At 45.1% G+C, this 16,913-nt stretch overlaps 1 protein-coding gene across 3 annotated transcripts in view; it reads left to right on the top strand.

The window, feature by feature from the left end:
• Window positions 1–16,913, top strand: part of ZNF277 (zinc finger protein 277) — a 415,867-nt gene that overhangs the window by 341,471 nt on the left and 57,483 nt on the right. For all 3 annotated transcript variants that reach the window (XM_069627913.1, XM_069627912.1, XM_069627914.1), the window contains one exon: window positions 16,076–16,118. In XM_069627913.1, coding sequence (XP_069484014.1) covers window positions 16,076–16,118 — 43 coding nt within the window. The remainder of the gene's footprint in view (window positions 1–16,075; window positions 16,119–16,913) is intronic.

The raw sequence follows: 16,913 nt of genomic DNA, 5'->3' as shown, positions 1-16,913 counted from the left end.
GTTGCTTCACAATTCTGGCTCTTAGCCTGCAAGAGCTTCTTAATTGTGGAGCCATATTCCTTTCTTCTAAGGTACCCTTGATACTCTCTCTGGTACCCTTGCAAGGAGTATGATTTATGGTGATATGACCTTATGCCTTTTCTCCCCAAAGCTGATCTTCGTGAGGCTCAACGAAAGAGCCTGGTATCTCTTTTTGCTTCGAAGAGATCCTAAGGATTTTACTGTGTCCGTTTTAATTGATTTCAAAGCCTTGTTGATGTTTTTTCCAAAGAGCTCCTCACCCTCAAAGAGCAAATCTAAGACTTTGGCCTGTACGTATAGCCTGAAGTTAGTACAACATCGCCATCCATACCTCTGTACTATTGCTCCATTGGATATTTGCTTGAATCCTGTTTCTGTTATAAATACTGCAATGTAGAAATTATGGTGTGAGGCTTCCTCGCCTTCTTTTAATATATCCAGTATCTCCTTTTCTCCTGCTGCTGGTGTTCTAATATTGGTGTTAGTCAGTGCCACATTTCTATATCGTGCTGTACCATAATAGCCAAGGCATTTACCGCTTTTACAGTGGTGACCTCTGCTGCTAGGATCTTTTTACCAAAAGCATCCATCTTTTTTCATGCCTCGTTGTTTTTAGGCAAGGAGCATTTGGTCAATTGGGCTTGCCTTTTTTCGGGCAGCTGTTGACATGACTGGTTCCCTGGTGGGTTGGCTAGTGAGACATTTTGGTGCAGAGTCAAGGGCTCTATACTTTTTGTCTAGGTTCCCCTTTTGTGCCAGTCCTGAAAAACGGTGCTTCATCAGAAGTCCTTCTTCCCACGTGTGGTCCAATATTAGTACTCAACTCCCTGATTTCCTGCGTCTGCTCACACGGTCGAACAGGAAACAATCTTTCTTGTCCTCCACTGGTTGCAGCCCAAAGGTTTCTGATGCTTTAGTGAACATGGTACGGGATGCCACCACCTCGTCTGGGATGATTGTTTTGGGGTGTATTGTAGGAAGTCCTCCCTAGGATCCTGAATCTTCCTCCCAGTTGTCGTCATTTTGAAGATACCCATGACTAGTCTATCTTTAGGGTCAAAATGAGATTCGGTATGGGTCAATTCCCCTTCCTAATGATCTTCTGGAACTGGGGTACCGTTCCACAGGGTTTGTAGTGGCGTAATCCTTTTATTTTATGGACGCCACTGTCCATGGTCTTCGACCTTAAAGGCTGAGGTTGCTCTAGACCTTGTTTGTTTGTTTGTTTTAATATTTATAATGCGTGCCAGACCCAAAGGTATCAGGGTGCAATAAGCATCAAGAAGGTTGTTCAGCTTGGTTACATTGTGATACAGTCGTTGGTGTAGAAGAAGGTGTCGGTACCTGCCGCATATCAGGTTGGTTTGTTGTCACTGGAATGCGCTTGTTAAGCTCCAAGACCAACGTTTCAATAGAAAGCAGAATCTGGGTGCACTGTAGGTTTAGGCAAAGGGAGTTGGTGGTTGCTGTAGAGCATGCGGCTGCTGAGGTCCTATTTCTTCCTGCTGCATGATCCGCAGGATTGACATTGATCTGAGATGCATATCCATCTGAATCAGATTATCTGACGAGAGGCCCTGTGCTGCTTCAAAGTCTCGGTGTAAGTGATGCTGCAGAATCTTGTCTGGCATGATCACAGGTATGATGATTGGCAAGACCGGACTTTGGTAGTGGCCTTCCTTCCTTCCTTCTTCCCTTCCCTTCCTTCCTTACTCCCAGTTTTGTCTTTGGGTGAAATTGTTGGTACTGGCGACAAGCCTAGTAACCAGGCTGTCAACCAGGGTTCCTTTATGGTCAGTGGAGAGGTTTTCGCTACATTCTGCGGCCAGAAGGCATGGACCCTGCCGCCTGCTTAAGATAAGATTTCCACTGATGGTCCTGTGGTCTTTGTTGGCTGGTGCCTGGGTGATGGTGCATCAATAATGATGCCACTGATGGTTATGTTTTCTTTCTTTGTCGAATGGTTAGATGACAGTATAGTTGGCGGTATGGTAGTTTTTAATGCTGCTGAGGTCATTGACGATGATGGATGTGGTTTTCACAGCCGAAGTCAACACTGCCATTGTCGAGGCCATCATTGTGATGATGGTGTCCATGGTTGGGTGCTTTATGACCCTTTCGATTTTCTCTATTAAGTGATCTAGGAAGAAGCCAACCCTGCTGCACTCGTTGAAGGTGCATTTATGTGTATGTTCTGACCTGTGGGATGTGCAGGCCTTCCTTTCCCTCAAATCAGTTTAGCCACACTCCTGGAATACTCTGCTTATGAAGGAGGGTGGTTTCTGTCATTTTGCCTGAAACCAAGCGTTTTGGTCTGTCCTTTAGGGTTGTGGAACTAAAATCTTGACAGCTCACATGGTCCTCCATATGGTGAGGATGTAAGAAGTACACGCAGTTCTCATGTCGATCTCCTTCACAGCCGTGTTTTCGCCCACATGTAACACATGTCGGCGAAAACACGGAATTGGGATTTTTCGGGATCTCTTCTCAAACTGGCCCATATTAAGAAATAAATAAGAAAGAAAGCTATCTGTGAAGTAGAAGGATTTCTCTTCAGAATTCTGGAGAGGAGCAGCCCAAAGATTCCTCTTAGTACAATGCTGGGGTCAAAATTGATAAACCCTTGTTTTTCTTTACTATGAATACATTTTAAAAAATAGGTACCCGAGGATACCTAGCCTGACAACGGGAATGTTCAAAGCATGTGAATCTATTAAAGATCCAATGGCGGAGAATTAAAGGTCTATCGGCTCTGAGGAATGTTGAGTAGACAAATAATCATGAGTAGTTAACACTCTGAGACTCGTTTTGTTAAACCTTGTAACCTGAAGAGCCATAAAGAGTTTGAAGAAAGATTGAAGGAAACATACATTGTGTAGCTTATTCATTATTTTGCTGCCAATAAAGGTAAGAAGAACAAATTACTTACCACTGGTAATGTTCTTTCGTCTAGATGTTCCTCCCACGTATTCCTCATCTTTGATATATGCCAGTTGCTTTGAGAAAAAATTCACAGGAGAGGGAGCTGTGCGTCAAACATCTCATGTCCCTCGGCGACCTTCGTCCAGGGGTAAGCAATTTGTTCTTCGAATGGACCTCCCATGTATTCCTCATCTTTCATAGACTTCACAGCCATATGTTGTAGGAGGTGGAACAGAGAATTTACTTTAAATTAATGCTGTGCAAAACAGCTTTCCTAAATTTCTCCGCCTGACCCGATGCAGAATCCAGGCAATAATGCCTGATGATGGTATGAAGCGAAGACCAAGTTGCAGCGCTACAGATGTCCTGCACTGGTACCCCTCGTTGCAAAGTCGAAGAAGTAGCAACACCTTTGGTAGAGTGAGCTCGTAAGCCCGAAGGGACATCTTTGCTCGCCAAATTGTAGCTTCAGAAATGCATGAAATAATCCAACGGGATAAATGTTTGCTTGGTTACAGCTTGACCCAGCTTGTGACCAGCATATCCCACAAAAAGCTATTCATCCTGTCTGAGATTTGCTAATATATTGAAGTAGAAGCCCAATGCCCTTTTTGGATCTAGGTGATGAAGCCTCTCCTCCGCCTTGGGAGGATGAGGAGGCAGATAAATAGTAGGCAGCACAATATTTTGTACCAAATTAAATTCAGAGACCATTTGGTAGAAAAGAAGGGTGGACCCTCAACACAGCCTTTTCTTTTTAAAAAGTGATAAACGTAGGATTATAAAATAAGGCTTGCAACTCACTGACTCTATGAGCAGCGGTAATAGCCGTTAAAAATACAGTTTTAATGGTCAGCATCCTTAAAGGACATCAATGGAGAGGTTCAAATGGAGCTCGCATGAGATACTTTGGCACCAGATTTAGATCCCAAACCGGTAAAATTAATGGGACAGGGTGGAAAGAATTAGTTAACCCCTTTAGAAACTGGATCCCTGCTCTGGCGAGTCCTTAAAGATAGACAACGCTGCCAAATATCTCTTTGCAGTCACAACTTGCAGCCCCTTATGGGGTAAATTAAGCAAAAAGGAAGGTGTATCACAAGAGAAATGGTCAATATTCTTAGCCCTGCACCAGCTGCAAAACATGTTCCAACGGCAGCGATACAGAGACTTTGTTGCTGGTCTTCTGGTCGAAAACAACACCTCCATTATGTCCTCTGGGTGGTCCCAATCTTTGTATTTTAACCTCTCAGAAATCAAGCGTGAAGGTTCAAGGTCCTGATTTCTGGGTGAAGAATGCAATCCTCTTTGGGGAAGACAAATTGGAGGGCAGATGGACATGTCCAGAAGGTCCGGGTGCCATGTTTGCCTTGCCCAGCCTGGGGTAATGAGGATCATGAGCTTCCCGAACTACCTCAACCTCCTGATGATGTGAGGAATGGCGGGGTCTGGTCAGAACGCGTGAAGGAGAGGAAACTCCCAGTCCACTACAAACCCGTCTCTCAGAGCTCCTCGCTGAGACTGATGTTTTGACAAAAAGTCCAGATCTACACTTGAAGGCTTGTATTTTCTGGTGAAATCCTTATTGACCGCAGGATTTGTAGCAGGACCTTCCCTGATTGCCATGACTCTACTCCTCAGAGCACTTTGGAAAGGGAGAACGGGGTATTTAGGGGGGCCCTTGTTGAGAATATCCATGAGGTAATTCTGTTTGTAGACAGCAGCTGGCCTCCCCAGCCTAGATACTCAGTAACCTTGCCCCTTCCACCTCTGCTCTTAAATATTATGTTTTAATACATTTTCCCCACCTGCCCTGTAGGCACTTTGAAACAGAATATTCGTATTGTATAAGCGCCTAACAAGCAAATAACAAATAAATAAAGGACGGCCATATACGAAGCATCTGCATGTGCAGAAGGCTCTGGGCTGGCAAATTCCAACTCTAGGGAGGCATCCACCCCACTAGCGTCTTTCAATGAGTCCACCCGATGTTGCATCATGGACTCCTCAGAAATTCAAGCCTAAGGAACATTGGGAGTACCAAATTCCAGGCCAAAGGGAGGAGTGTCCTGATTACGCCTCATTACGAGTTCTGCTTGCGGGACCCGCTAAGGACGCCTGGTTTTACGAGCAGATCACAGTTCTAACAACGGGCCCGTAACTGGCCCGTTGTTAGCACCCTCCCCATTCCCATTTGAGCCCTATGGGGCTCAAATGGGAATGGGGATGGGTTCCTTGAATGAGGAATTACAGGGCCCTCCAAGGTCGCAAAGGCCCGGTAATTCCTCATTCAACGAACCCGGACCCGGTAAGGGGGAAGCACGCTGCTAATAGCGGCATGGTTACCTCCTATCTCGTAATGACCCTCATAGACTTGAAAAAATCTGTTGTAGGATGAGGTTTGAAAACCTTTGATACCCGTCAACGGCTTCAACGCTGATGGTCTTGATGTCGTGGAACTCTGCTTGAGCCTCGTCGAACCAGTGGTGTCAGGACTAGCCTTCGTCTTATCTCAAGATTTCGAGGTCTCCGAAGTTTCTCGAGGGTGCTTCAAATGTTTTTTGCCCTGGCTCGAGGGCATGCAATCAGCAACCTTTATGGGCTACTTATCGGCCTTATGAGGCAAAATAGGGCCGGAAGCCACCTCTAACTTCTTTGAAGGGGCAGGAGAAGCAACCTTCTCAAAGACCTTCATCATCTGAAGCGAAAGTCCTCCCATTCGGCTTTGGTAGCCGACTTACCTGGAAAATTCACTGTGCAGTCGGGCGAGGAGTCCAAATAGGAAGAGAGTGAACAGTGCTGTCTCTTCTTCAATCCTTTGCGGAATAGCAGAAGACGAAGAATGGCTTCTGAAATTAGAGCGCTTGCAATGTTTTGAGCGCTTACAAGGAGGCGAAACGCCTCTCAAACTTATCTCGTCTGAAGACGACCTCTTGGAAGGAGTGGTCGAGGGGGACCTCAAAGGGGGTCTACCCAGAACAAGTTTACCCATCCTCTCGTTCAAGGCCTTTCCTGTCATGGACTGACGGGAACCACAGTCATCGACCTTGTGATCGATTCCAAGGCACCAAATGCAAATACGTTCAAAAGAAACCGCTACTATGCAGTAGAAATGAACCGTCGAAGCATGATGTGCATGCCAAAAAACTGAACGGAAGTAACGGGCGCAGTGCGTGCTATATATACAGATGTCAATGTCCTACTCTAGAGCGGACGGAGGCCGCCAAGGGACACTGTTGTAAAGATGGAACCTTGAGGCAGCAGGTATATTCGATAAGTTAATTTATTAAGCATCTCAGGTAATCTGGTTGCACCAGGTATACATCCATTAAGATTAGGAGCCAGTATAGGGAGATTCCAACTGGCTGGGTGGAACATTCAATCCAATACAAACATTCCACACACACACCCCAAACATTCTGTCATTACATGAGCACCAGCTCAAGCATCCTCTCATGACATCAGCTCACGCAGACAGCAAGATACAACACACACAAAATCTTCAACGCAACAACTCACTGTACCCTCTGCTGTGAAAACCTTTTCGAACCAAATGGGATATACACTGAATGGGATATATCAAAGATGAGGAATACATGAGAGGGCATAATCCTTTCGAAATTAACCATTTTCCAGACATGCACTTCTTTTTTTTACCAACTTTATTTTCTTCTCATGGGCTCAAATTACAAACATATATGTGAGACACAATATACAGTATTCTTATCATTGTTCTTCTTTTCAGTTCTCATTTCAATCCTGCAGAAGGCTTATGAGTTTTAACATTTATAACTCTCCACCACCCTTTGTCTACAGTAGAATGAATAACATTTAGCCCCTTTCATCCCTCCCTCCCCCCAACTGGGCTGATTCCGTTTTCTACACCATTAGCCAGTTCAATTGCGGTTCGAGCATTGTCGGCCTGTGTTAGCGATTGCTATGGGCCTATTTGAGCCTCTGTCTTTCCAGGGAGCTTTAGTTCAGAATCGTTCTCATCAAGTTTGGTCTGTGGAAGTAGGCTTCCCTATCTGCGACAAAGTCTATGAATGGATCCCATACTTCCCTGAATTTCATATATATGCTGTCTTTTATGGCCCCCTCTTTTTCCATTGCCAGTATGTGCCATATGTTAACCCACCAACATGCAACCACTGGGCTCCCGGGGTTTTTCCATCCTTGGGCCAGTGTTATTTTTGCTGCATTTAGTAGCTGCGTGATCAGTGTTGCATTATTGCCTGTCTCTGCGTACACTCCTTCAACTGCAGTTCCCAGCAATATTACCTTTGGATCGTATGGGAGTTGCCGCCCTGTGATTTTTCTTATATTTCCCAATATTTCCCCAATATAGGGGGTATGCAGGATTCATTTTATTTAATCTTTGTGGAGTTAGGTACCATCGTGTGTATAGTTCATATGAAGTCTCTCTAATTGTAGTGCATTTGGATGCTTTCTGAGCCCTCCTCCAGATCTGTCCCCATTCCTCCTCCGTGATAGGGGCTCCCAAATCTTTCTCCTAATTGTCTCTATATGAGATTTGATCCTCAATTTGCGCATTGTCTAGCAGCTTATACATTCTTGTTATTGCTTTGTGGGTCTGGCCTTCCTGTAGAGTGATTTCCAGTCCTATGGGAGCTCTGATGGCCGCCTTCTTAACCCCTTCCTGGGAAATCCAGTGCCTGATGTGTATATATGTTTACCTATCTTTTTCCCCTATACCGAATTTCTGATTGCATTCTTCAAATTGTAGTGGGGTTCCTTCCTGGTAGAATTCTTTCAGGTGAATCAGATGTGGTCGTCCCCAGTTTGCCCAGAATCTGTCCCGTTTACCCGGGGAGAAATCCTGATTGTGTACCATTGGTGTAAAGGGGCCCAACCCCGATGCTATGTGTTGTTTTCGGACTGCTGTGTCCCATGCTTTTAGTGAGGTGCGGGTGGATTCCAGCAGATGTCCTTCCACCCCACTGGCCCCTGCCCATAGGGCGTGCAAAGTCCCTAGTGGAATTCTGGTCTCTCCCTGTTCTATTCCCACCCATCCCTTATGTACATTTTCTCCCATCCATTTCAGCATAGGGGATATCTGGGCTGCCAGTGCGTACCTTTCCACATCGGGGAGTCCCAGTCCCCCCAGTAAGATTGGCCTAGTTAAGATTCCTTTTTGGATTCTGGGTTTCTTCCCATTCCATACAAAGGTTACCAAATCCTTTTGTAGTTTTCTGCTCAATTTAGGGGGGATCTCTGTCGGTAGGGAGCTAATTACATATAGGAGGCGGGGTAAAAGGGTCATCTTTAGTGTGGTTATACATGCGAACCATGAGAGTTCCTGGGCATCCCATCTCGAGAGGTCCTCCTTTAATTGTCACCACAACAGCACTATGTTCTCCCCTTATAGGTGTCTATATTCCCGTGTTAGTTGGACGCCCAGGTTGTCTATGGCCTTGGGTTCCCAGGTTAGCGGGTGTTGTGCCGCCATTTCTTTGGCTATCCCCTCCTCCTTGGATATGTTTAGGGCTTTAGATTTTGCGTAGTTAATCGTGAACCCCGATACCTTGGCAAATTCCCGTAATCTTTCTAGGGTTTTGGGTAGTGATATGGCGGTGTCCCTCAAGAATAATAGGATATCGGCCGCGTATAATGCTATTCTGTGCTCTATCCCTCCTGCTAATACCCCCTTTTTTTCCAGGTCTTGTCTTATGGTTTGTGACACTGGTTCCATTGCTATTGCGAATATAAGGGAATATAGCGGGCAGCCCTGCTGCGTGCCTCTCCGAATTTGTATTTTTGTAGTGGGTCTGCCATTGAATATAAATGTTGTTGAGGGGAGTTTGTAATTCGCCAAGACCATCCTTCAGGTACGCCCAGTCTAAGCTGTTGCATGCTCTACGTGCGTCCAAGGCCGCTATGGAGAACTTCTGCTTTGTTTTATTCCCTACTTCTATAATGTCCACCGCCCGTCTGATGTTGTCCTGTGTGTGCCTCCCTACAATAAATCCTGCTTGATATTCATGGATTATTTGGGGTAAGACTTTTGCCAACCTGGTTGCCAGGATCTTTGCATATAGCTTGGCGTCGCTGTCAAGTAATGATATTGGCCTGTAACTTGCACAATCTGTGGGGTCTTTCCCTGGTTTAAGGATTAGGACTGTGGTCGATTTCCCCATGTCTGGCGTGACTGCCCCAGTTTCCCTGATGTAGTTGAAAAGGTTTGTTAATGGACCCAGTAGCTGGTTCCTGAAAGTTTTGTAGTATCCGTCCCCGAACCCGTCCGGCCCGGGTGTCTTATTGTGTGGCAAGTGTGTTATGGCATCGCTTATTTTTTAGGCCGTTATGGGGGCTTGAAGCTTCAGGTTGTCTTCTTCCGTTATCTGGGGGAGAGCAATTTTGGCCATGTAGTCTAGTTCGAGTTGTGTGGATAGTTCCTCTCTTTCGAGGAGGCCTAGGTGGAACTTTTCCCTGATATCTAACTTTTCATCCTCAGATGTGCTTATCCCCCCTTTCGGGTTCTTAAGAATCACTATGTAGTTACGGGTCTTTTGTTTATTGAGTTTAGCTGCTAGGAACCTGTTAGCTTTACCTGTGTGCGTAATAGGACTGTTTAGTGCGTAGTAGGGATTGTGCGGTGTGATCTGCCATATGGGTTTCTAGCTGGGCTCTCACATTTTGGAGATTTCTTACTGTTTTGGGTGTTTATTTAGCCTTCTGTTGTGTCTCTGCTTCCTTCAGTTCCAGGTCAAGTTTCCTTTTGAGTAGCCTTCTTTCCCGTGTATATGCTGTGGTTTGTGATATAAATTCCCCCCGAATTACTGCTTTCCCTGCATCCCATATTACCCCCCAGTTTGTGTCGCCGTTGGCGGTGTCCTGAAAATAGTTATTCAGCGCTGTTTCCATGTGGGCTCTAAGGGCGACATCTCGTGAGTATGATCTCGTTCAGTTTCCAGGTTCTATTAGTGTGGGGTGTCTCTTTTATGGGGATCATTTTTAGAATGACTGGGGCATGGTCGGGGAGATATTGTACTCCTATTTGTATGTTTTCGATATGTGGGATGAGTGTGGATGAGGTCAGGATCATATCTATCCTCGAGTAACCCCTGTGTACTGGTGAGTAGTGAGTAAATTCCTTTTCTGTACCGTGGAAGAATCTCCACGTTTCTATTACCTCTAGGTCCCAAAACAGTTTGCCCAATGCTTGTCTGTTCCTTCCATCTGGTACAGTAGGGGGGAGGGTCTTATCTAAAGTAGGGTCCATTACACAGTTAAAATCTGCCCCTATTATAATTTATCCCTCGGACCAACTCCCCAGATTCCGCAATATTTCACCCAGGAAAATGTCTGGTATGTCATTCGGGGCATATAGTGCTATTAGTGTGTGTGTTTGTTTGTGCAGGATCCCCTTGAGTAATAGGGACCTACCTTCCATGTCTCTATATACAGCCTTTTTCTTGAATGGTAAGTTAGCGCTTAATAGGATTGCAACTCCTCTAGTTTTTTTTCCCCCCTCTCTGGAGGCAAAGTACTGTTTAGGGAATGCTTTATGGGCCATTCGTTTCTCATCTATCGCAAGCAGGTGTGTCTCTTGTAGGAACACTATTGCAGCTTTAAGTTCCGTCAAGCGTGTTAGTATAGTGCGTCATTTCACTGGCGAGTGTAGGCCCTGTACGTTCAGGGTCATGACAGTTAACTCGGGCATGAGTCTTGTGTTGAGGTTTCCTCATCATCAGTGTGCCCTCTTTCAGCAATGAATGGTGTACAGTGTGTAGTCGTGGACTATGCCTCGAACAAATCTCAACATAACCAAACCAAAACAATTCTAAACTTCCAAACTTGTTTCCCCCTCACAGTGGTGGGACCAAGGAGTCTTTGCACCTCCTCTGGGTTCCCCCCGGAGCGTTGGGTCCCTTGTTTCCCCCAGCGTCCCATTCGCCAGGGCATATCTGGGCTTGGTCGCAGGTTCCAAGATTTCCCCTCCCTCTCCACCCAGGCTCATTTCGATCTCCTCTCTGATTTACCTTTCGCTGTGTCCTTTATGCGGTCGTCGGTTTCTCCTCCGTTCCGTTCTCAGGTTTTTAGGTGTTCTGCTCATTGTAGTTTTGCCAAGTCTGTTCCCTTAAGAATTATCACGGTTTGGAACTCTTTGGTGCGGGCTCTCTTTCTCAGTGTCGCCTAGTGTCGGGGGACCATTCCCACCGTCTGGGCCCCCCCCCTTTCTCAATTGGCGTGTTTCCGTATTATTGTGGGGTTCCTCTTCGTCTGCTAACTGCAGCAGGGTTATTCCTTCTTCGCATGTGGAGATCCGCTCTGGTTTGCCCTCCCACATAAATTGTAGTCCAAAGGGGTATGCCCATCTGTATATCAGTCATTCAACATAGATGGTAATATCATTCGTGTCTCAAAAGACACCAAAACGTTAGGTTTCTACCTTGATGCCACACTCTCATTAACCCGACAAACTAATGCTGTCAGATCTGCGTCTGCATACACATGCAAACTTATCGCAGCTTGCAGACCATTCCTCACTACGTGTAACAGCGTTACGTAGCGAGAACCCTTATTATGGCTAAAATTGATTACTGCAGTGCTCTCTATCTTGGCACCAGCCAAGAGAACCTGAACAGACTTCAAATGACACAAAACAACGCCATTCGTGCCGCTTTAAACATTCCCCGACACCACCACATCACAGAAACCAGAAGTAAGTTAAATTGGCTACCTGTCAAACAAAGAATTTCACTCAAAACACTCGCCCTTACGCACAAATGCCTAGCCAACAAAGCCCCGATCTACCTTGGTAGTCGACTGTCGCGCCACTCTACCTCCCGACCTCTAAGAACAGCCCAATCCCACTGTCTAGCGATCCCCAGATTTAAATTGCAAAAAGCAGGGGGCTCAAGTTTCCCCGTCTTAGCTTCCAAGTTATGGAACTCCCTCCCTGTTTCAATTAGAGCGGAAGACTCTTTCAATACCTTCAAAGCCAATACTAGATCTTGGCTTTTCAACCAGCTTTAAGGCCGGCTTCGCGCTTCTTCCTGACTTGCCGACCGCTATTATCACCTATCGGCACTGAAACTACTGTACATATGTATATAAGATCCTCTTGTAAATGTATATAATGATTCTATGTTATACCTGCACCCATGTGTAAATGTTTAATGATTCTCTGTTATGCCTGCATATCTGTAACCTTGTACAAATTGCGCCCTGATGCCTCCGGGCCTGTTGGTTTGCGCGTTATAAATAAATAAATACAAATACAAATGACCTTTTTAGCTTTCAGTGCTCTCGTGACTGGTTGCATCAGTCTTCTTTTATGCAGCGTGGATAGAGGGAAGTCCTGAAAAAGTTGGATCTGGCTACCATTAATGGTGACTGTTTGTCGCATGCGGGCTGCCCTTAGTATTTCCTCCTTCATTAGATATGAGTTCATTGCCATGAGCACACCTCTTGGCCTGGCTCCCCGGTCATTTCGCTTGGGCCCCACTCTATGTATTTTGTCAATGGATATTTCTTCTGGTGGGGTTCCATTGAGCATGCTGCTGAAGCAATACTGGATTGTTTCTTTAAGGTCTTTGGGCCTCATTCCGAGTACGGCGCTAACCAATGGCGCTATTAACGCCTTGGTTGACGCCGTACCCGGACCGGCAGCGCCTTGGTTGTTGGCGGAATTACCGCCCCATTCCAAGGTTGGCGGGGCGGTAATTCCCCAATCCCCATTTACCCTTCCCCATTCCCATTCTTGCCCCATAGGGCATAATGGGAGTGGGGAAGGCGTCAATTACGCCACCGTAAATTACGGTGGCGTAATTAACATCAAGGTCCCTTAGCGCCATGGTATTTAACGCCTGCTAAAAGCAGGTGTTAAAAGCACCATGGCGCTAAGGGAACTCGGAGTATGGCGGTAAGGGATTACCGCCACCGCTCTCGTTAGCGGTGGCCGCTATCCCTTACCGCCATACTCGGAATGAGGCCCTTTGTCCCCAATCGTCTCGTCCAGGCCTTTGACTCGTATGTTGGACCTTCGTGAGCGGTTCTCGAGGTCCTCCACTTGCAATTCTAAGTTATGTACTGCTCTGGAGATCTGTTCTAGGAGGATGCTATTCTGTTTTACATCTTCTGTTGTCTCTGAGAGGCCCCTCTCCGTGATATCCACTCTTTCCCCCAGCTCCACGATGTCTTTCTTCACCTCTTGCAGGGAGGATTTTAGTTGTTCTCGAATTGTGCCCAGTTGGCTCTGGAGGGAGTCCATCATTCTATTCTCCATGCTTCTCAGGCATTCCTGTAGGTCCTCCTTATTTAACACCTTTGTGTTGGTATCTGCTATGTCTGTTTCAGTGCTTGGGTCTTCTGTGTTATTCTAATGTTGATTCCCCTCTTGGGGTTGCCCCCAGTATAGTTCCAGCTGTCTGCTTCGCGCCTTCACCGTAGATCTGGTTCTTGCAGGGGTGTTCTTTTGTTTTGTGCTTGGAATCTGTCGTGCTTCCGATGTGTGGTTTGCGATATAACCCGTTGTTGTCCCCAGCTGAGCACCTCCAGGGCCCCTGTCCGTTTTGCCCGCTTCTGCCGTGGCTGATGTGTTAATGGTGCGGTCTATTTTTGAAATAGGGCCCCTTCCTTCTGGGGTGTAATGGAGGCCATCGATAGGAGAAAGTACTAGGGCTTGTACCATGGGAGACAGAGGGGAAGGTTTAACTGTCCAAGGAAGAGTGAGCTGATACAAAGATGACTGGGCTTCCTTTTGAAGTCAGGTCATCTTTGATCAAGAGTTCAATGGTCTATGTGGAAGCCTAGGGACTTGAAAGGAGGGTGGGATTTAGCAAATTGTTTTTTTCAAGTCATTCCTTTGTTAGAACGTGGGAGTTACCTCCATTGATCAGGACAAATTAAACTTTAGTTGGATTCCGTTGATCGGACATGCAAGATGTCCAAGTATGAATGGTGTCCAGGCAGATTGAAGACATTCAGAGTCACCGACTGATAGTGCTTTGAAGCACTGCATCTCAACAGTGCATTTATTGTATTAATGTAAAGTGTTATTTTGTTTAGACAGTAAAACGTCACAATAATTGTGAATTTAAGAATTACCATTAATTAACCTGATGTCATAGAGGCAGTAATATACCTTAGCTGAGGTTCATCTAGTTATGACTGTAGCAAAATTTGATTAAATCTTTCAACGCAGCAACCGCAGTGATGATTGCTAAAGCCAAATAAAACAACCAACCTCAGAGAAAGTAGGCACCCACCCATTTCAACTTCTTTGTTTCATTGAAACTCATTTCAACAAAATCCCAACTCATTGCAAGGCCATCTCAGTGAAAATGCACACATTGGTTTAAATGTAAGTTACTGAAAAAATGTTTTTTTTTAAAAAGGCAAACATCATTAAAAAAAATGTAAGTATTTAAATAAACGAAAGGGTGAATAAGGCATAAAATAGGGAAGCATGAATAGGCAACAAATGAATAAGGGGAGGGAAAGGCAGTAGGAGCAGAAGGGGATAACAGAGATATTTACCACATCTTGCAATATAGAAGGGAGAAAAAGAATGAAAAACATAAGCTCACCGTAATCTTTGATGAGATTGCTTGAGGTGAAATTGGGTAACAAAATGGGGTTGGTGAGTTGACTTGCAGTAAGATGGCTACAATTATTTGGGTTTGAGGTGAAATTGCTTACATTGAGATGTCATAGATATTGGTTGTCTTGACTCATTTTCATACTTCTGGTAAACTGCATGCTTTTACTCATGTTTATGGATTTTTAAGGCATACTTTTTTTCAAGGAAATGTCTTGTCTTACACCTTAGTGTGCATGTGATGTTCAATTATTGTAATGCATTAATCATGGGCCTCATTAAGAGTCCGGCAGACCAGGAAAAAACAGTGGTAATATGGCAGAAATTCCTTTACCATTGCATTATCACACCACCATACTAAGAGTTTGGTGGTAAGGTGGAGGATAAACCTCCAGCAAAATGCTGGAGGTAAACCCTCCAATTTAATGCCAAAAATCTGCACAATCAACAAAATCGCCAGCATTAATTCTTCTTCTAAATCCCCATAAAGTAAATAAGGAATTAACCTGCCGTACGACCACTAAATCTGTTGGACCATATGGGGGTAACAGTAATCCAGCTTGGCTCTATTTCTGCAGATTCACCGCTGGAATACAGCCAAACTCGTAATGAATCCAATATTTTTTAATTTTAGATATTAGGTGTCGCAAGCGACACGTATAAGCCAAAACTATTGTATTGGAGAACAGATAGGGTGGAATGAGGACGACACAGAGGAATGACATATGAGGAGGGACACACAGTCTCTGGGTGGTGTTTGGTTATATGCCCACCCATTGCCTGCCCATGGCCATCCTAATCCCTATGGCCATTCCTGCCTATTCCCGCCCAAAACACCTTCTCATGCGAACTTTGAGCTCGCTTTAATCAAGCCTTACCATCAGGTTTTGCATTCAAAGTGCCTGCCAGTGTTTGTTCAAAGCAGTTTTGGGAGAGTTGATGACTTAATTGGAGTTGTAATCACGCTACTGGTATGATACAAATGTCTTTACAGGCCTTTCTTCAGCCACTCGATTTATAAACACACTGCATTTCCTCCACTGAAGTCCTGTTTCAAACAAGCATTGGCAAAGCCAACATTTATGGCTTGTGCATATGTTTTAAACGTTTGCCAGGCACTGCTATTAGATGCCCATGTACTCTTGCTGTGATGCACCTGCAACCAACGATGGGTAGTTAATAACACTACTGCTGTGCCTGGCAAGTGCCTTTCCGATGCCTACACAAAAGTCCAAACTCTTGGCATTACCAATGCTTGTTTATATATTGATTCATGCTTGATACCATCCATTTCTAAGCGCTGTAATTAGGTTCTCTTACTCAGCTTGTTTGTAATCAAGGTATCGATTCGGAAGGAAGGTGCTGAGTTGGCTATGCCGGGATTAATAACTCGTGCAAATAAAGTAACTCCCTAAAAACCATTGTGCCAACTTAAGTGATTTTATTGGTTTGTGATATGATGCCTGAAATCGCAATGATCGTAAATTATGTTTACAGAATGTACGTTTGAGAAGGTGATTCAGAGGTAGTGTAGGGATACGCTCATTGGTGTGCTCTTTTTTTCAGGACACACATGGGTTTGACCTCTTTCAAATGAAAGCAGACCTCGGTGAGTAGACCATGTTCCGTATAGCTTCCATTTATTTGCAAACTGCAACACACATGGGATTCATTGTGAGATTTGTATAAATGACCTTACCCCATTGTATAATACCTTTGCTTCATCTGACAGCCTAGGGAAGATATTGTTCCTTGAAATTTTCTTTACACTTAATGAAACTGATGTGAACATAAAGGCTTATAACAATCATTGACTGCTTTGCATATGCAACTTTCAAACATTTCTGATACTTTTTGTGCTGCTATGCAAAGGGTAGATATAGCCTGTTTTCCTATAAATAAAGCTGGAAAGGGAAAAGGAATGGTCAGCTAGTAGCCTGTCACATTTCTGGGATTTTAAGGTTCCTTTGAGAAGTAAAGAAAGACTATCACACACCTCACTCGCCATGGTATCTATGCTTTTAGGACTCTGGTACTATCCCAAAGCCGTCTGAGCCCCCTCCACATCAGTAATGGTATATCATGGATTGCCAAGGTTAAAGTTAAGTAATCATTCTAAAAATCCAGGTCCCATGTGTGCAGTTTTGCCCCTTTCCTGGGTCTTGCCACAGAGACTGACATCTCTTTGTATTTCCCCCCTTTCTGGCCCTGATAGAAGGTAAAGGCAATGTGTCAGTGTCTGGACCGGAGGCTGCTTCTCTACGCACTGTTATATCCGCCCTACGTCCCGCAGCGCGGTGACGTAGGGCAGCTAAATAAAAGCCCCGCCCCCTGGAGTGGGAGGCAGTTCCGGGCGAATGCAGACCAGCGTGTGTGTGTTTCTTTAGCGCTCCTGCCCAGGCCG

Source organism: Ambystoma mexicanum, chromosome 12 (genome assembly GCF_040938575.1).
Source record: "Ambystoma mexicanum isolate Mex_15411 chromosome 12, UKY_AmexF1_1, whole genome shotgun sequence".
NCBI lineage: Eukaryota > Metazoa > Chordata > Amphibia > Caudata > Ambystomatidae > Ambystoma > Ambystoma mexicanum.
The sequence above is the reverse complement of the archived record's forward strand: the minus strand, read 5'-3'. Positions and strand labels throughout refer to the sequence as shown.